Here is a 15,561-nt window from a genome sequence, read left to right on the forward strand (position 1 = left end):
CACAACGTTCACACGCTCTGTGTCACGAAGCTTTGCACTCTACTACTACTACCCCCCCCGACCCGTTGACATTCGCGATATAAAGGGCTTCATCATACTCTACTACTACCCGCCCCCCCGTTGACATTCGCGATACAGAGGGCTTCATCATACTCTACTACTACCCCCCCCACCCCCCCACCCCCGTTGACATTCGCGATACAGAGGGCTTCATCATACTCCACTAGCACCCCCACCCGCTGATATTCGCGATACAGAGGGCTTCATGGGAACTTTGAGGGGAGCCGGAAGTTGGAGTACCAAACACTTACTCCAGGTACTCATCTGAGTACCTCACTAAGAAAGTTGTGTGCACCCCTCGATATGTGTCTACACACCATTAAAACATAGATACAATAGTGCAAATGGGCATGTAGGAGTGGTAAGTTATACAATTAAGGAAGGACATTTGATAAAAAAGCAAGCGTTCCCTCATCATTTTCAGTGTAATGCCTTTATGGCTTAGGTAATAAAATACCTCTTATAGAGATTGTTAGCTATGTTTTTGTTTAGCCTTGTTGATTGCAACACTGTCAAATATATCGTAAGTTGTTTGTGGGGCTTGCAAATCACTAACAATTTTGGAGAGCTTATTTTTGCTCGTTATCCTCTTAATAAGCCACGTTGATGGTAAAACGAAACAAAGTGTGAGGTCTATAAAAAGAGTCAGTGAGGGTGTGATGTGTGACGGTGGCCTGTTGAGGAAGAGTTAGCTCGCAGTTAGCAGCACGGGGAGACGGACGCTGCCCCGATGAGACCCGGCAGTTAACCCTGTCCCCCGCTGAGGGGCACCGTTACCTGGTAAAAGCTGCAGCTGGTTCCCCATAATGTCGTTAAGGTTGTCTTCTTCTGCAGCCCTCTCGTCAGCCATATCCCTGTGTTTACAATGCTGACTCTTCTTCTTCTTCGATGTACAACATTAAGGAGAAGCTCGAGCGCCCCCTCGCGATGTGTGACGTTCCTTAAAACTGGGTGCAACTATCAGGCTCCTTTTTATTGAAAAAGCCTAATGAAAGAAACAGTTGCTTAGTATATAAAACAACTACACAAGCCAGAATATGTCACAGTGGAAAGTAACTAAGTGCATCTATTCAAGTACTGCATTTAATTACAATGTTGAGGTTCTAATACTTACAAGTACGACTACTTATCAGACAGTTTTTGATACTGTGAAAATGTAACATTTGAGGTTCAATATCTAACAAAAATATGTATCATGGGTAATAATACTTCAAGATAAACTGTATTAATCCCTTGGTGACGTGTAAAAGCCACCCAAATGCGTAATTAGTCAAATAAAAAAACATGAATGCATCACTATTTATAATCCAATAATATAACATACACAATGTTTCCGTTGTGCACAATGGGTACTTTTTGTGCTGAAGAACAGGGGGCTGATGAAGGATAGTATTTTTATACTAGTGTTATTCATAGTTTTCTTATTTTATATATATAACTTTAACTTGTAGCACAACATTTATACCTTTCGGTATGATTGATTTAGATGATTATTACTCTGAGACTTGTTCTAGATCTACTTGATCTTGTAATGATTGCCAGTTCTGATATTTAACCAGCTGTAAGATCCTGCCAAAACCGAGACACAGTTTCTTTCAGGCAACATCCTAAAGGATCTGATCTAATCTAAAATGAAAACTTTTTTTCAGAGTTACAGGAGCTCAAAACACTTCTTGTATAATTTAATCTGAATTTATTTTTGAGTTTATTGGCTATTAAAATGATTGTGATATTAATTTCCTTACATTGTTTCTTTGTCAGTATTATTACTTTTCATTGGTTTTATGAAATCAATAATGATCTTACAATATCAAACCCTGCAGATTATTTGGTTGTTACATTTTACTTTACCAATGTACACCCTCCCAATCCCCAATTCAGGCGACATATATACACGTTATAAAGGTGTATTTCATATCATACATTTCAAGAAAATAAAAGATCTATATTTCATTTTGAGGTTCTCCACCTTCAGTAAGTCTTCATCCCAGCCAGTTTGTAAACCCCTGGATAATGCAAATGTTAAAGAAAAATGTGTTTTACTAAAGATGTTATAAAAACATATTACTAGAACATTTAAAGTCTGAAGTGGCATCCAGTGCTCCTTTTGACAGTAATCAAACTCAAGTGAGACACAATCTGACACAGAAAGTCCTTGATGTGAACACAACTAAGTGCTCACTCGACAAAGACAAGTTGTTTGGTGTATTAAATTGGAGGTGGAAGGTTAGCACATTTCAAGCTGCAAATCCATGTCACTTTTTATTCTTACTCTCCTTTCTTGCCGCTAATGTTGATTTATTATATTTGTACCTTATTGCACAATTTTAAAACATTTTGTGTAATGCTTGACACTGCTGCTGGAACATGATAATATCCCAACTATCTATTAAAAAAGAGGAATTACAGCAATGCATAGACTAAACACATGTATTTAGAGTTTTCACTTACCACAAGTCTTACTAATTTAAATATCTCCTATCATGCTATTTTTAGGCATATATGAGTCTCATACAAATATATAAAAACATGTCTTTGTGTTATGCTCAAAATACCAAACAGATCATGAATTTTAGACATCCCTCATATCCCTCTATTTCAGCCCAGTTAGAGAAGTAATGATTCTGTAACTAGCTGCTGGCCCCGCCCCCTTTTGAGCACGCAGGCAAACGGTGAGGTCTTTGACGAGCCGTTTGCTCTGCTCAGATGCAGCAAAATTCTGCCTTGATTAAACGCCATATCATTTTCCAAACCCCTTCAAGGATTATTTCTGAAACAGTATGGTACTCGAATACTTTGTTTCTTGCAGGTTTACTACAGGGTTCCTTTTTTTAATTTCCTGCTTTTTTACACATAGGCCCTTTCTCATTTCTCAACTCCCCTCCTCTAAGCAGTCATTTTAAAGAGACGTCCATTAATGATGACAGGAGGCACAGCAGCACTCTGTCTGATGGACAGATGTGTTCATGACCACTTATATATTTAAATAAAAAATTAAATAAGTTTTATTTACAAGTATTAAAAGTAAGCAGAGGACACCAAACCAACTGAGACCTGTCTGTCCGCCGCATCTACGCACACACTGTAGCCTAGCACACACACCTACAACTAGCTCCTAAAGCATATAATCAGCCGTTGTGTATTTTATTATGTGAACCACTAAATGGTTTTAGAAAAGTATCGACTCTTTGTAGATATCTACTAAACTAAAGCAAATAAAGAGAGTAGGCCTGTTATACTGAGTGATATATATTTTACACACTGCTCTGCTTTCTGCACGGACCTCACAGCTGTTCTCACTGTAAACTTCGCGTTGCGATGAGAGCAGTTAATAAAATAATATCCAGGGGATGCATGCAGAGCTGTCATTGGCTGAGATAAGTGCGTCACCACTCTTTGAAACGTCTCTGTTCCCGGAAATGCATCCACGAAGGAGCCGTGGAGGACCCATCAGAGTAGCTCCTCCAGAGAGCCTCCTCGACGCTCGATCCTCGGTCCTCGAAGTGCATTTAGAGAAATGAGATGTCCTTCAACATGGCGCGCTGAAATTCATTTCCGGGTCACTACCGGAGGACCGAGGAGTCGAGGAGGGGGCTTTGATTAAATGAGAAAGGGCCATACTCTCCATTACAGGTTAGCTCTGAGTGTTAGCGATGCTTGCTAATGTAAACAAAGACCATATTGCGTCAAAAACCAACATTTTTTCTGAGAGCCTTGGGTGTAAAGCCAGCCCACATTTCTGATATTACGTCATATCAGACAAAAATCTGGATCAGCTCTGTTCTACCAACCCATTCTCACTCCCAACTCCAGAGGAAAAGAGAGGGTTTTATTTTCTGACACTTTGTGAGTNNNNCCCCCCCCCCCAACACATTTATGAATAAAAGACTTCAAAAAGTCCATTTTGCATGATAGGACACCTTTAAGGTAATTGGAAACTCATGTTTTTAACACTTGGTTCCAGACTCTTAGCAGGCTGCAGCCACACATCACTACACTGCATTTAGGTCATGTGTGCTTCACACACCCAAAAGAGACTCTAGTAAGATGACTGACACATGCCAGAGCCATGTTTCAGACCAAGCTACTGAGGCCTCGGATTAGCAGCTAAAAGAACTGAGGACAAAACGGACTGAAACCATGGGTAAATTTTTAAAAGGGTTCCATTTATTGTTAAATACACCACAAGACAGTATTATTCTGGTCCATTAACAACTGTAATTCTGATGTCGGGAGGTCGTCCAGCATCTTAGCCTCGTCCAGTCAGACGTTCACAGCCGGCTCCATGAGGCGCACAGTCAGCAGAAATGAGGTGCAGGCCTTCGATCCACTGATGGAGGCTTCACTTCAGCCGCACGCTTCAGTCATCAGGGGAGGCTCCGATGGGAATACAGCTGAAGAAGAAGAGGGCCTACTTCGACCTCTGCCTCATCTTTCTCCTCTTACGCTTCAGTCTGTTAGAAGAAACAATACAGCAGGTCAATAAATGTTCAAGTTAATGCACAATAGCCATTTAAGAATACACTGACATCTTAGTGACCTTATAAGTTTAATTGCCAATTCAATTAACCCATAACACTAGATTTAGGGTAAAGTATAATATCCCTTATTAATGTTTAAGTCGAGCCCAAAGGAAAATAGTTTTTAAAATGCCACCTCTGTTTTGGACAGCTCATTAAAGCTAATGAATGCTTACATTTCAAAGTCATGAGGCTGACTGATTTACAGTGCATAAGGCCATTTTAAAGTATTCAGTTGTAAGGTTAAGTCAAAATGTGCACAATTAAAGTAATTACTTAGATCCCCATTTGGAAATATCTACAACATTAATCATTTAGTGTATCCAAGGGACATGTCTGTGGAATAGGCTGTTAATACAGATATTGAAATAAATGTTGTATAAGCAATGTGACCGATTTCCCCCCATAAATGTATTCATTGCCATATAATGGTGCATGTCTTTTTAAAGAACTGGAACCTTTAGTAAGTCTGGATTTTTTCACTGCACCATATTACCAATTGAGTATCTTTAACACTTTTATAAACAACTGTTGCACCTACTGTGATACAGTTGACTCGATTTGTTTAGCCCCACAACTCAGATTTTCAATAGTGCATGCATCAAAATCATGAAACATTTAGTGCAACTTATTTGTATTAAATAAATGGAATCATTGCTCACCTGCGCATACGCTTCTTCCTCCACTGGAAGAAGAAAAGAGAAATATTTATTAGCTCAACATCACAGCAAGTGCATTCACTGGGCCATGTGTTTCCTCCCCTTATTGACTGCATGCTTCTCATAATACTAATGCAACCACATACTGCAGTGCTGACTATAAAGGTGATTAACACATTAAAGCAGTTAAGTCAGTCACCAAAAGACGTCTTCCTTTCATTAACAGACAAGATATCAAGGAGGGCTTCCCTAGCTAGCATTTTAGCATGTACTGAAGAGGGCCTTGCTGCGCCAAAAGCCTTCACACATCGTTCAACACAAATAGAAGTACAAACTGAAGATTAGCTATTGTTAGAATAACTACAGAAGAAACAGCTTCGTCTAGCAACACGTTTAAGTTATTAAGTCAAGAAAAAGCAGCACAGGCAGTGATAATGAGATGCTAGCTAGCAGCATTGTCTAGGACAGGAAGAAGATCAACACTAATATACCAACACAGGTTGGTCAACTCACCTTGGCTCTCATCGTGAGGAGAAGGTTCTGTGAAAACAATACATATACAATTATTAGTAACTGCGGATGACTTGTAAAACATAAAGATTAGTTTGGATTCAGATAGCAGTTAAAATGTTCAACGTACCTCAGCGCGAGAAGAGCAATGGAAAGAGGATGTGACGAAGAGCGAGGGCGGCTTTTATACAAAAAATGACGTCATGCTCAACCGCCAACTGTTGTTTTTCCTACAATCGCTGGGAAATGTAGTCAAGGAAGGTCGCCCAGTTTAAATAAATAATAGTTGTTTTTTTTCAAAACGATACTGAAACTGGGAACAGCTTTCAGGACCTTTAACAAAAGCAAGAATAATATTTTTGGAATCAATAGACCTTGTGCTTTGTTTTGAAAGGCTGACGTTTTAACGTTACACCTACATAGAGAATTCACTTATTATTATTATAATTGTTAATTTATTTTTAAAATACTTCTACTTATAAAAATAATCATAGTAATATTACTCATAACTATTATTATTATTATTAATATTATAATAATAACTATTATTATTATACAGACAGCAATAACTGCGCTGACCTGGGACCTAAGATTTTCATCCTCATAACTCACTGTAGCTATGTACCTATGACTAATAAAAGCCTTGAACCTTGGCCATGCCTGTACGTTTTATTTTCTAAATAATGACATACAAATCTTTAGAAATGAGATAAGGTTTATTCTTGATCTTTTCATGCAACTATTATCTCAAGGTGCCAGACTATTATCTTCCTTTTAATCACATTTGAAGGCTCATCAGTTGATCTACAGCTTCCTATAATTTTTCTGTTTATTTTTCAATGTACGATTGACTTACTCTGTGCTTTTTATTTGTAATGTTAAGAATAAAGTACACTGTCATCATTGTATTATCAACTAAATGTTTTCTGTGCTTATATTGTATGCAAAACACTAACATAATGCTAAGCAGAGGTTACATTTGTGATATCATTAGCGATCATTCTTTTGTAAATTTGTTGGAAAATCAATCATATAAAAAGACAGGAATGTCAGTGTTTTTGTTAAGTTAAATCAAATGTATCTATAATGTTACTATAATCGCGTAATACATACTGAGATGTTACGAATTATATCCCAAATAGATTAGTACAAGGGGCTAATACTTTTTCCAATACTGAAGTTTGACAAAACACAGCAAAAACCCAACAGAAATGTATGAAAATGTTTTTATTTCCTTAGATGTTCATTGCCCACTGATTGAGCTACAATGCAGGATTTGACTTTCTTTCAAGACCCAGACCTCGAAATCAAACTCAGACCTTAAAGGATCTTAATGGTCCACTGAAGAGACCCATAAAACCTTCGAAGTTGGCCCACTTCAGTTTTCACTCTTCACAAGGCTTATGACGTAGTAAAGAAATTAGCAGATGTCATCAATAGAAAAAACGTTTTCAAAACTAGAACGTATATATATATTTTCATAAAATTCAAGGGGATGGCAGTAAATAGCAGTTTTGATCCCCAACGTCAAACTGATATGGTATGTTTTTTGCTTGTTTACACAGTCTTGTGCTCAGGTAATACTTTGTGTTAAGAGTCAAGTGGTTGAAACATTGTAAATTTAACCAAAGTTGTAAGGCCTATGATGGAAGACTAACCCTGACTACATACAGAAAAGCCAACTTTTCAATTACAGTTGATGAATTCATTGTCAAGTGTCGATATGGTTTTGTTTGAATTGATAATTTAACCCTTTACTGCATAATATAGTTAATAAAAAACAAGTTTATATTAATAAACTGGATGACAAACTCACCATCATCACTTGATCTTACACTGACTGAGAGCTTGTAAACCTTCCAGTAAAATATAGAAATATTTCATTATAAACTGATTCTTTGTTCACATATAAAAATGTTTACATAACTTTTGTAATTTCTTGAGAAACGTGTTCTTTTAGACAAAGGAAGATTAAGTTTAAGAATTTGATTCACTTATCTGTCTGTATCCAATAATGCTGGTTGGATGATAAAAAAAAGAAAGCTGATCCATTTACGCCCACTGTAAGAGTCAGTGTAACTTGAAAGAACATTTTCAGATGCATATGATAAAACCAAAGAGGACAAAATATTTTTAAAAAACAACAAAGAAACACCCAGTCGCTCACATAACATTTGGCAACAAGTCTTTGCAAAGATGTAAAACTATTTGCAAATATCGTTTATTTCCTACTGAGGTTAGAGAAGAAAAAGCAACACAGTACTTTTCAATAGTGCAGTAAAGGGTTAAGCATCCATGTAGGATCTAAAATTCCTCGGTTGCCATTGCGAAAAGAAAAAGGTGTGTAACGGGCAGAGACTTTGGGGAAATTTGTTGTTTTTTCTCGTGCTTTTCTTTGGGCTCCTCCGTGTATGGAAAAGCAGTATTTATTTATTCTACGGCTTCCGTTTCCTCGGCTGGCTGTCCAGTTGCGGTTTCTGCTGTCTTTGAGGCCTGTATAGGGTGAAAGAGAGAGGAACATATCAGTGAGGGGACGCAAAAAGACAGCGAGGTCAATGGGGTGAGGGTTCCTTGTTAGAAAAATAATGTACCTTCTTTTTCTTCTTCTTCTGTGTTTTACGGCTTGCAGAACTCTCTAACAAAGTCTGGTGGAAAGGACAGAGACATTTTAGTATAAAAATAAATATGATCTTCAGTGCAGGCAGTTTCTGTGTGACAAAGACGCTTGTATGTATGCCAGAAGTGAGTTAACTATCTCACCCTCAGCTCTGCGTCCTGCACCTCATGCTCTGACTTATAGAGCTCCGGATCGAAGAGCCCGTTGGTGATTCTGTGAGGCCCGTTGGCCATCAGCAGCACTGTGAACTTAAACTGAGCTACACACTCTCCTAAGAACAAAGACACAGAAGGAAGGAGACGTAAATAAAAAGTAAAGCTGTCAAAAGACAAAAGCATTATAAGAGGTGAACACTCACCCTCTTTCTCGTGTAGCACACCGAAGGGCTGAAGCAGTTCGTGTTTGGCACACTCCACCACACCCAGTCGGGCTTTGGCCTCATCCTCAAACGCCCTGATTGAAAATAATGGTGGAATAAAGAAAGTGCTCAAGCCAAAAAATATTTGACCCTCTGAACCCCACGCAGTCTCAGGGCTTTTATTGTTCCTGGGAAATGTTTTACTTATATGGCCTATTGTTTTCAATATTGCAACATTAGTCCTGCACCTCTAGAAACAGCTGAATCATTGTTAGAAGTAGAACACAATCCCAAAATGTCAGTTCAACAGATAGGTCAGAAATCATTTTTATTTATCAAAAATACTCTAGTTTGATTTCTTTCATAATTTATTTTACAAAAATGTTGAATATATGGATTACATAAAAGAAGATATTTTTCCGAGCACTCCAAGTGTTACTAATATTAGTTTTTTTTTTAAGGGCTCCACAGGATAAAGTCATTAACCGATATGTACATCTTTAATCAGGGTTCCTGCAGGTTTCACCAACTCAAATGTAAGACAACTTTGAATAGCATTTAAGACCTATTTCACAGCAAGAAAGTATGAAGGAAAATTGCTATGAAAGAAGAAATACGTCCCATAATTACTTTCAAAGTAAATGTATTCACGTTCAACATAAGAACGACGACTGAACATAACAGCACACTTGGGCTGTCCCGAATATCTTTTTTCGGGCTCCGGATATTCGGTAGTAATCAGCAGCGAATATTCGGCCAGCGCGGCGGCGTAGTAGTAATCAGCAGCGAACCGCTTCAACACGAGTATTTCGGTGTATTCATTTACATTCTACAGTATTGTTGTTTTATAGTTATTTGTTAATGTAACCCTATTTGTGTTCATTGAAATTGAAAAGGATATCGCATTGTGTTTGTTACTTTCGTTGCAGTTGTATATGTCTTAAGTGTAATTTGGTTTGGCTTGCTATTTATGGACATGCTTTTATTTTGAAGGAGAGGTAGCGCTGTTGACAGGAAGTTGTTGTTGCATTGGAAACAACATGACAGAGAACAGAGAAAAGTAATATCTACATATAAAGACGGAGAAAGTAAACTATAACGTTTATGGTTGAGTGTTAGCACCCCCCGAAGAGGCACAAGCACGTTGATATTCGAGATATCAATAAATTCAATTTGGAAGAAGAAGAAAGAATTTTTTTTTTTATAAAAACGAATAACGAAATTGAAACCCGAATAGTACTCCAACGAACGAATATTCGGGTACAGCCCTACAGCACACAGAACTGTGTTAGCCAAAAACCTGTGCGCGCTCCCGCGAGGTGCATGCTTATCTCGGCGGGCATGCATAACACTGGCACAACGGTTCACGAGCGTGCTCTCGCTAGCTGAAGCTTGGTTGCTAGGTTACTAGCGCGTTCTCCGATAAGGTGCCGGGGGGGTTGCTAAGTTAGTGATTACTGGTTCCATGTTGATTTATTTCAATACAAATTGTTTTGGGGAACTGAAAGGCTCTTACCGTACTGGTTACTTTGCAGCGCGGACNAAAAAAAAAAAAAGAGGGGCGGAGATTATGCCTGCTCATGCGGGAGATTCTACCGGCAGATACTGCCGTGATGAAACGCCATATCATGGATTATCAAGGATTATTTCTGAAACAGTATGGAGCTCAAAGGCTTTCTCTCTTGCTTGTTATACCACAAGATGAGTTCCTTTTTATTTCCTGCTTCTTCACACACATGCTCCCTGCCGTACAGGTTGGCTCTGAGTGTTGGCGATGCTAATGTAAACACCGACCATATTACGTTCAAAACAGTCGGGCATTGTTTCTGATACAGGGTTCCTGCAGGTTTCACCAACTCAAATTTAAGATTTGTTAAGACCTTTTTAAGACCACTTTGAATAGAATTTAAGACCAATTTCACAGCAAGAAAGTATGAAGGAAAATTGCTATGAAAGAAGAAATATAATCCCATAATTACTTTCAAAGTAAATGTATTCACGTTCAACATAAGAACGATGACTGAACATAACAGCACACAGAACTGAGTTAGCCAAAAACCAGGAAAAAAAGAACTGCCTAACCTCGAAAGTGTGTGTGTGTATGTTGGTGTTTAGCTACGGTATTTAGCATCCACAGCACCTCCACTTTTAGGGTTGACGTAGACCCAAACGTCGCCCGGAGGCAGTGGTCGCGTTAACCGAATATTTTCCATCTATGACAAAACATTTTTAACAATGACGGAAAAATCTGAAAGCAGTCTGTCATTTTTGACAGATTAGAACAAACTCGGAACAGCGCAAAAGTTTCCCCGCAGAGAGGCCCCGGTGTTATGCATGCCCTCCAAAAAGGAAATGATATCGTTTCCAAACCGTACAAATCATTGAAATGTCTGGGAGTTTTTGCTTTATGCTGTGCGCGCTCCCGCGAGGTGCATGCATCTCTCGGCGGGCATGCATAACACCGGCGCAACGGTTCACGAGCGTGCTCTCGCTAGCTGAAGCTTGGTTGCTAGGTTACTAGCTGGGTGTTCTCCGATAAGGGGCCGGGGGGGTGCAAAGTTAGTGATTACTGGTTCCATGTTGATTTATTTCAATACAAATTGTTGGGGGGAACTGAAAGGCTATTACCGTACTGGTTACTTTGCAGCCCGGAAATTTTCCCCAAAACACATTTAGACGTGATCGCAACACAGAAGTAGCCTACCTTTCAAATCCAATCCTTTTTAAAAATCATATTTAAGACCTTTCTAATTTTTTTGATCATATTTAAGACTTTTTAAGGCCTTAAAAATTCTTACATTTGATAATCAGAATTTAAGACCCCGCGGGAACCCTGTGATAGTGCTGTGGGTCTGCATTGCCTATATGACGTCATATCGGAGGCAAATCTGGATCAGCTCCGTTGTACCCCCGCTTTTAGAGATTTGGGTACGGAGGAAAAGAGAGAGGGTTTTATTTTCTGAGTTCCCTAACACACTGGGGACACATATTTATGTACAAAAGACATCAAAAAGTGCATTTTGCATGATAAGTCCCCTTTAAGGGTTGTTAATTTAAGTGTGCAAATAATTATATTTGAAATGATAGAGGAAACACATCAATCGATAAGCTGCTGAATGAATTCCCCTAAGAGAAAAAACCCTATTCAATTATTCGGTTGTGTGTCACATCAACCAAGGCCCAAGGTCGACGAGTAACCTCTGGAAATTAGTTGGCTGTGGCAGACAGTGTAAATATCTGTGGTCCAGTGCAGACACTTACAGTAGCAGTAGTGATTCCTGGGAACAGCCTGAGCAGGCCCACGTTCGTGTTCATCTCAGGGCTCACATGAAACTTTGCTTTGGTGTTTGCTCTCCACACTGTATCCCAGTTGACTGAAAACAAAGAGTAAAGACAACAGATTAAAGTGAAGAGAAGTGATTTAATGTCCACATCAGGGTGATGACAAATTCCACTACTGCCTTACTTTTGATGGCCACTTCAGCACAGGCCAGAGGAGCCAAGTTAGGAGATGAGAACGCTTTGAAACTCCCAGCATCCACCTTGGTAGATCGATTCCCTCTGTAGAGGTTGTTGTAGAAATACAAGCACACCTGAATTGGGAAAGAAAATCGGTTTTATGCAGCAGGAAATAACATACATGAACAAAACACAGGTCAGAGTAAACACTTAAATCTGTTTTTAGTAAGGTCCCACAATTGAGGAAAGACAAAGGATAAAATGCTTACGGCATTTTGTACATTGATAGATAGATAACTGTGAAGTGTTCTTTATGTATAGCCGTTGTTTCTCAGTATTGCAAAACACTGTCATTAGAAAGCATTCTCAACAGACAAGTAGTTAAGAGCTTTTGTATGCTTCTGAATACAAAAAGCCTCAACACCTGCCCTTGCAAATCAGTTTTTTTTGTCAACATAAACATATAAATTAGGTCAGGTAATTTAGAATGAATGTATAAATTATATGTAACCCCACACATGTAAAATATTGATAGAAAGAGAAGGAAAGCGCACTAAGGAGAGTGGTGATCTCCTATTAACTCTGTTTTGTCTTCCCAAACACAGCACATTTGTAATGCTCCCTCAATGAGATTGTCAAATAAATGTCTCTTTAATCATATATGGGAGTAGGATTTATGTGCCCTCTTCTCACCTCGGGAATGACAAAATGACCAGCAAACAGCAGCGCCCCCAGCAGGTTGGCTCTGCCATCATTCCTCATCTCATAGATCGGCACCTGAAGACAGAAAGTGTCTCGTCTTAAAAAGGGCATTAAAAACGTAAAATGCTGCAGGCACTTTTTTTTGTAAGACCGTACCTGTGATCCGGTGACAATGATTGGTTTGCCTAAATTTTCACACATGAAGGACAGGGCAGAGGCAGTGTAAGCCATAGTGTCTGTGCCGTGGAGGATCACAAATCCATCGTATTTTTCATAGTTTTCCTAAACAAGACAAAAAGACCATGTAATGTGGATCATTTTCGAAGCCGACGTGAATACAATCGTAATTTCCTGGAATATTATATTGTGTATTTCATAAACAATATCAATTATTTAAGGAGTCATTAATTACTAAACGTTTACAGTATAAATGATTAGGTGTTTGTTGAGGTTATCCAAAACATAAGAATAAAATTAAAGTACCTCAATATCCTTTCCTATTTTACCCCAGTCATCTGTGCTCATATTGGAGGAGTCCAGCAGGGGTGAGTACTCCATAATAGTGTAGACTACTCTCTTTTTTTCCTCACTTAGCCTGGAAGAGAGAGAGACATTTATGAGTTGTTGTCATTACATTCACTATAAAACCAAAAATTAAACATGACAAACAGTAAAAAGTTTTAGTCTTTGCATTCGACGATGTTCACTCCAAAACACATAAAGGGCACACGGTTAAACAAATAATTATTATCTTCACTGTGACCAATGGTTATTTGTCCTCATTGTGCTTGTATAACAAAGTTGGATAGAGTTCTTGTTAATTTTGAGAAGAGAGTTTAAGGAAAGGATAGGGAAACGCTATAAAACCAGCTGACTTTATGAAGCGAGACAAAGTCTATTTAACCGGGCCTTCTGTCTCGGCAGCAGGGTGCCAAAACCTGTTTCAGACACATACAGAGAATGTGTGTAGTAGTGTAAAAGGGAGGGGCATGTTGGCATAATGTTAAAGAGAGCAGCACTTTGAACTTTGCAATTTCCACCATAAAAACCTAATGTTCTGTGGAGCTTTACTGTGTATTGTAAATACAAGCAAAGCTGAGGGACATTAAGGGGCCGATTTGACTCATCTTGAAGGTTATTTAGAAACAACATATCAGGTTAGGGCACGTTTCATTTTCATTCCAGTTACAAAGGAGTGAGTCTTTCATGTATACATATTTATGTCGCCTCTAAATGGATTTCAACTGGGGTGTCTCCGGGCCCCACCTGCGACACTCCGTGTAAAGTAGCGTGACTGGCCAAACAGCCATGGAAAGATTTGATTTTTAATCTCCCTTTTAACGAAGCAGGGTGGGACAGCCCCCACAGTACCATAGGGCAGCCTTATAGCGCCAGGAAGGGAGCTGAATGGAACAGCAGGGGGACAAGAAGCGGGCCCCAGTTCACCCAACCAGGGGTCCTACAAGCCCTCTTCCAATTAGTCTTAGGTCCAAACCACGACCCTGAAACATATGTTGTTGATAATCTTGAAGTCAAAGTGCCACAAGAAACTGTGGAAGAGACTATTCAAATAACCAATTATTCATCTATCTGGCAGTTTACCCTAAGGTGTACTACACATTAGCATACCAAGGCTAAGATGCCTTATAGCTTAAGAATAATGAATCTCTATGTATGTGTGGATAAGAGTGGGGGCTCAAGACGAGGAAGAAGAGAGTTGGTGGGGCAAACAGCCTGGTGGCATTGCCTCCCATCAGCACATGAATAAAGGTTTTCAATAAATCAATAAAAGAATTCCCTCCTTCAACATGAGCTGCATACTATCAACAGTATTAGACTTGCATATACAGGACTGTCTCAGAAAATTAGAATATTGTGATAAAGTTCTTTATTTTCTGTAATGCAATTAAAAAAACAAAAATGTCATACATTCTGGATTCATTACAAATCAACTGAAATATTGCAAGCCTTTTATTATTTTAATATTGCTGATTATGGCATACAGTCGCGTGGGTCAAAACATAAAGTAAAACCTGCATGCCGCGGCTCGAGACTCTTTCCGAGCCTCTCCTCGTTTAGCAACGAACTTTCAGGTCACACTTCAAGGGTGTCAGCTGCTACCAACCGCCGCGGTACAGTCTGACGACCACAAACCAGGTGAGACACAAAGAGTTCGGGTCTCATTGACGCGACACATGGGTTCTCGAAAATCTCGATGACGAAGCAGACGACGTGCGAGATGCCGCTACTCCGTAAGTAAGAAGGTTCGTACTAGACCGGGACGGGTCAGCCGGTTTGTGGTCATTGACCACATTGTACTGGTGACCGGAGATGGACAGGGAGCGAACCGGACGTTTAAGGGACGGGACTTGGGGTATCCGCTGATACACCCCATAACACCTTCTTCTTCGACTTTCTGTGGTCTTGGTTGGGACCGATTACGCGATTTCCGCGAATAACTTCGAGGACCCGCGAGGATTGGGGAGTCGTACGGTCCGACTAACCGGAGGTACGGGGCGGCGGTAACTACGTCATGAGGCACGGTCCTAAGGGTTGGTTCATGACTCACGAAGTTACCTGTAAAAGTTTAAAACTAACACAGAAACGACAATATTTAGAAAAAAAAAAGAACCGACGCCCGGATAAGATTAAACAAACTCGATCCTCAAAAACTCA

At 39.4% G+C, this 15,561-nt stretch overlaps 1 protein-coding gene and 1 long non-coding RNA gene across 2 annotated transcripts in view; both read right to left on the reverse strand.

Annotated features, from left to right (window-relative positions):
- Positions 1 to 4,207: 4,207 nt before the first annotated feature.
- LOC104941409 (uncharacterized) lies at positions 4,208 to 5,941 on the reverse strand. Its single transcript, XR_797897.1, has 4 exons — positions 5,880 to 5,941; positions 5,753 to 5,779; positions 5,243 to 5,265; positions 4,208 to 4,514 (listed from the first exon to the last, which is right to left on the reverse strand). It is a non-coding gene; the product is annotated as an uncharacterized lncRNA (long non-coding RNA).
- A 1,020-nt stretch (positions 5,942 to 6,961) lies between these two features.
- Positions 6,962 to 15,561, reverse strand: part of pa2g4a (proliferation-associated 2G4, a) — a 20,301-nt gene continuing 11,701 nt past the window's right edge. Inside the window, exons 10-13 of the mRNA XM_010766510.1 lie at positions 8,725 to 8,819; positions 8,510 to 8,637; positions 8,341 to 8,394; positions 6,962 to 8,242 (exon numbers count right to left, since the gene is read on the reverse strand). Of these exons, the coding sequence (XP_010764812.1) occupies positions 8,180 to 8,242; positions 8,341 to 8,394; positions 8,510 to 8,637; positions 8,725 to 8,819 (340 nt within the window). The 3' untranslated portion in view covers positions 6,962 to 8,179. The remainder of the gene's footprint in view (positions 8,243 to 8,340; positions 8,395 to 8,509; positions 8,638 to 8,724; positions 8,820 to 15,561) is intronic.

The sequence above is a fragment of the Notothenia coriiceps genome, unplaced genomic scaffold (genome assembly GCF_000735185.1).
Source record: "Notothenia coriiceps isolate Sejong01 unplaced genomic scaffold, NC01 NC01_scaffold00003344, whole genome shotgun sequence".
NCBI lineage: Eukaryota > Metazoa > Chordata > Actinopteri > Perciformes > Nototheniidae > Notothenia > Notothenia coriiceps.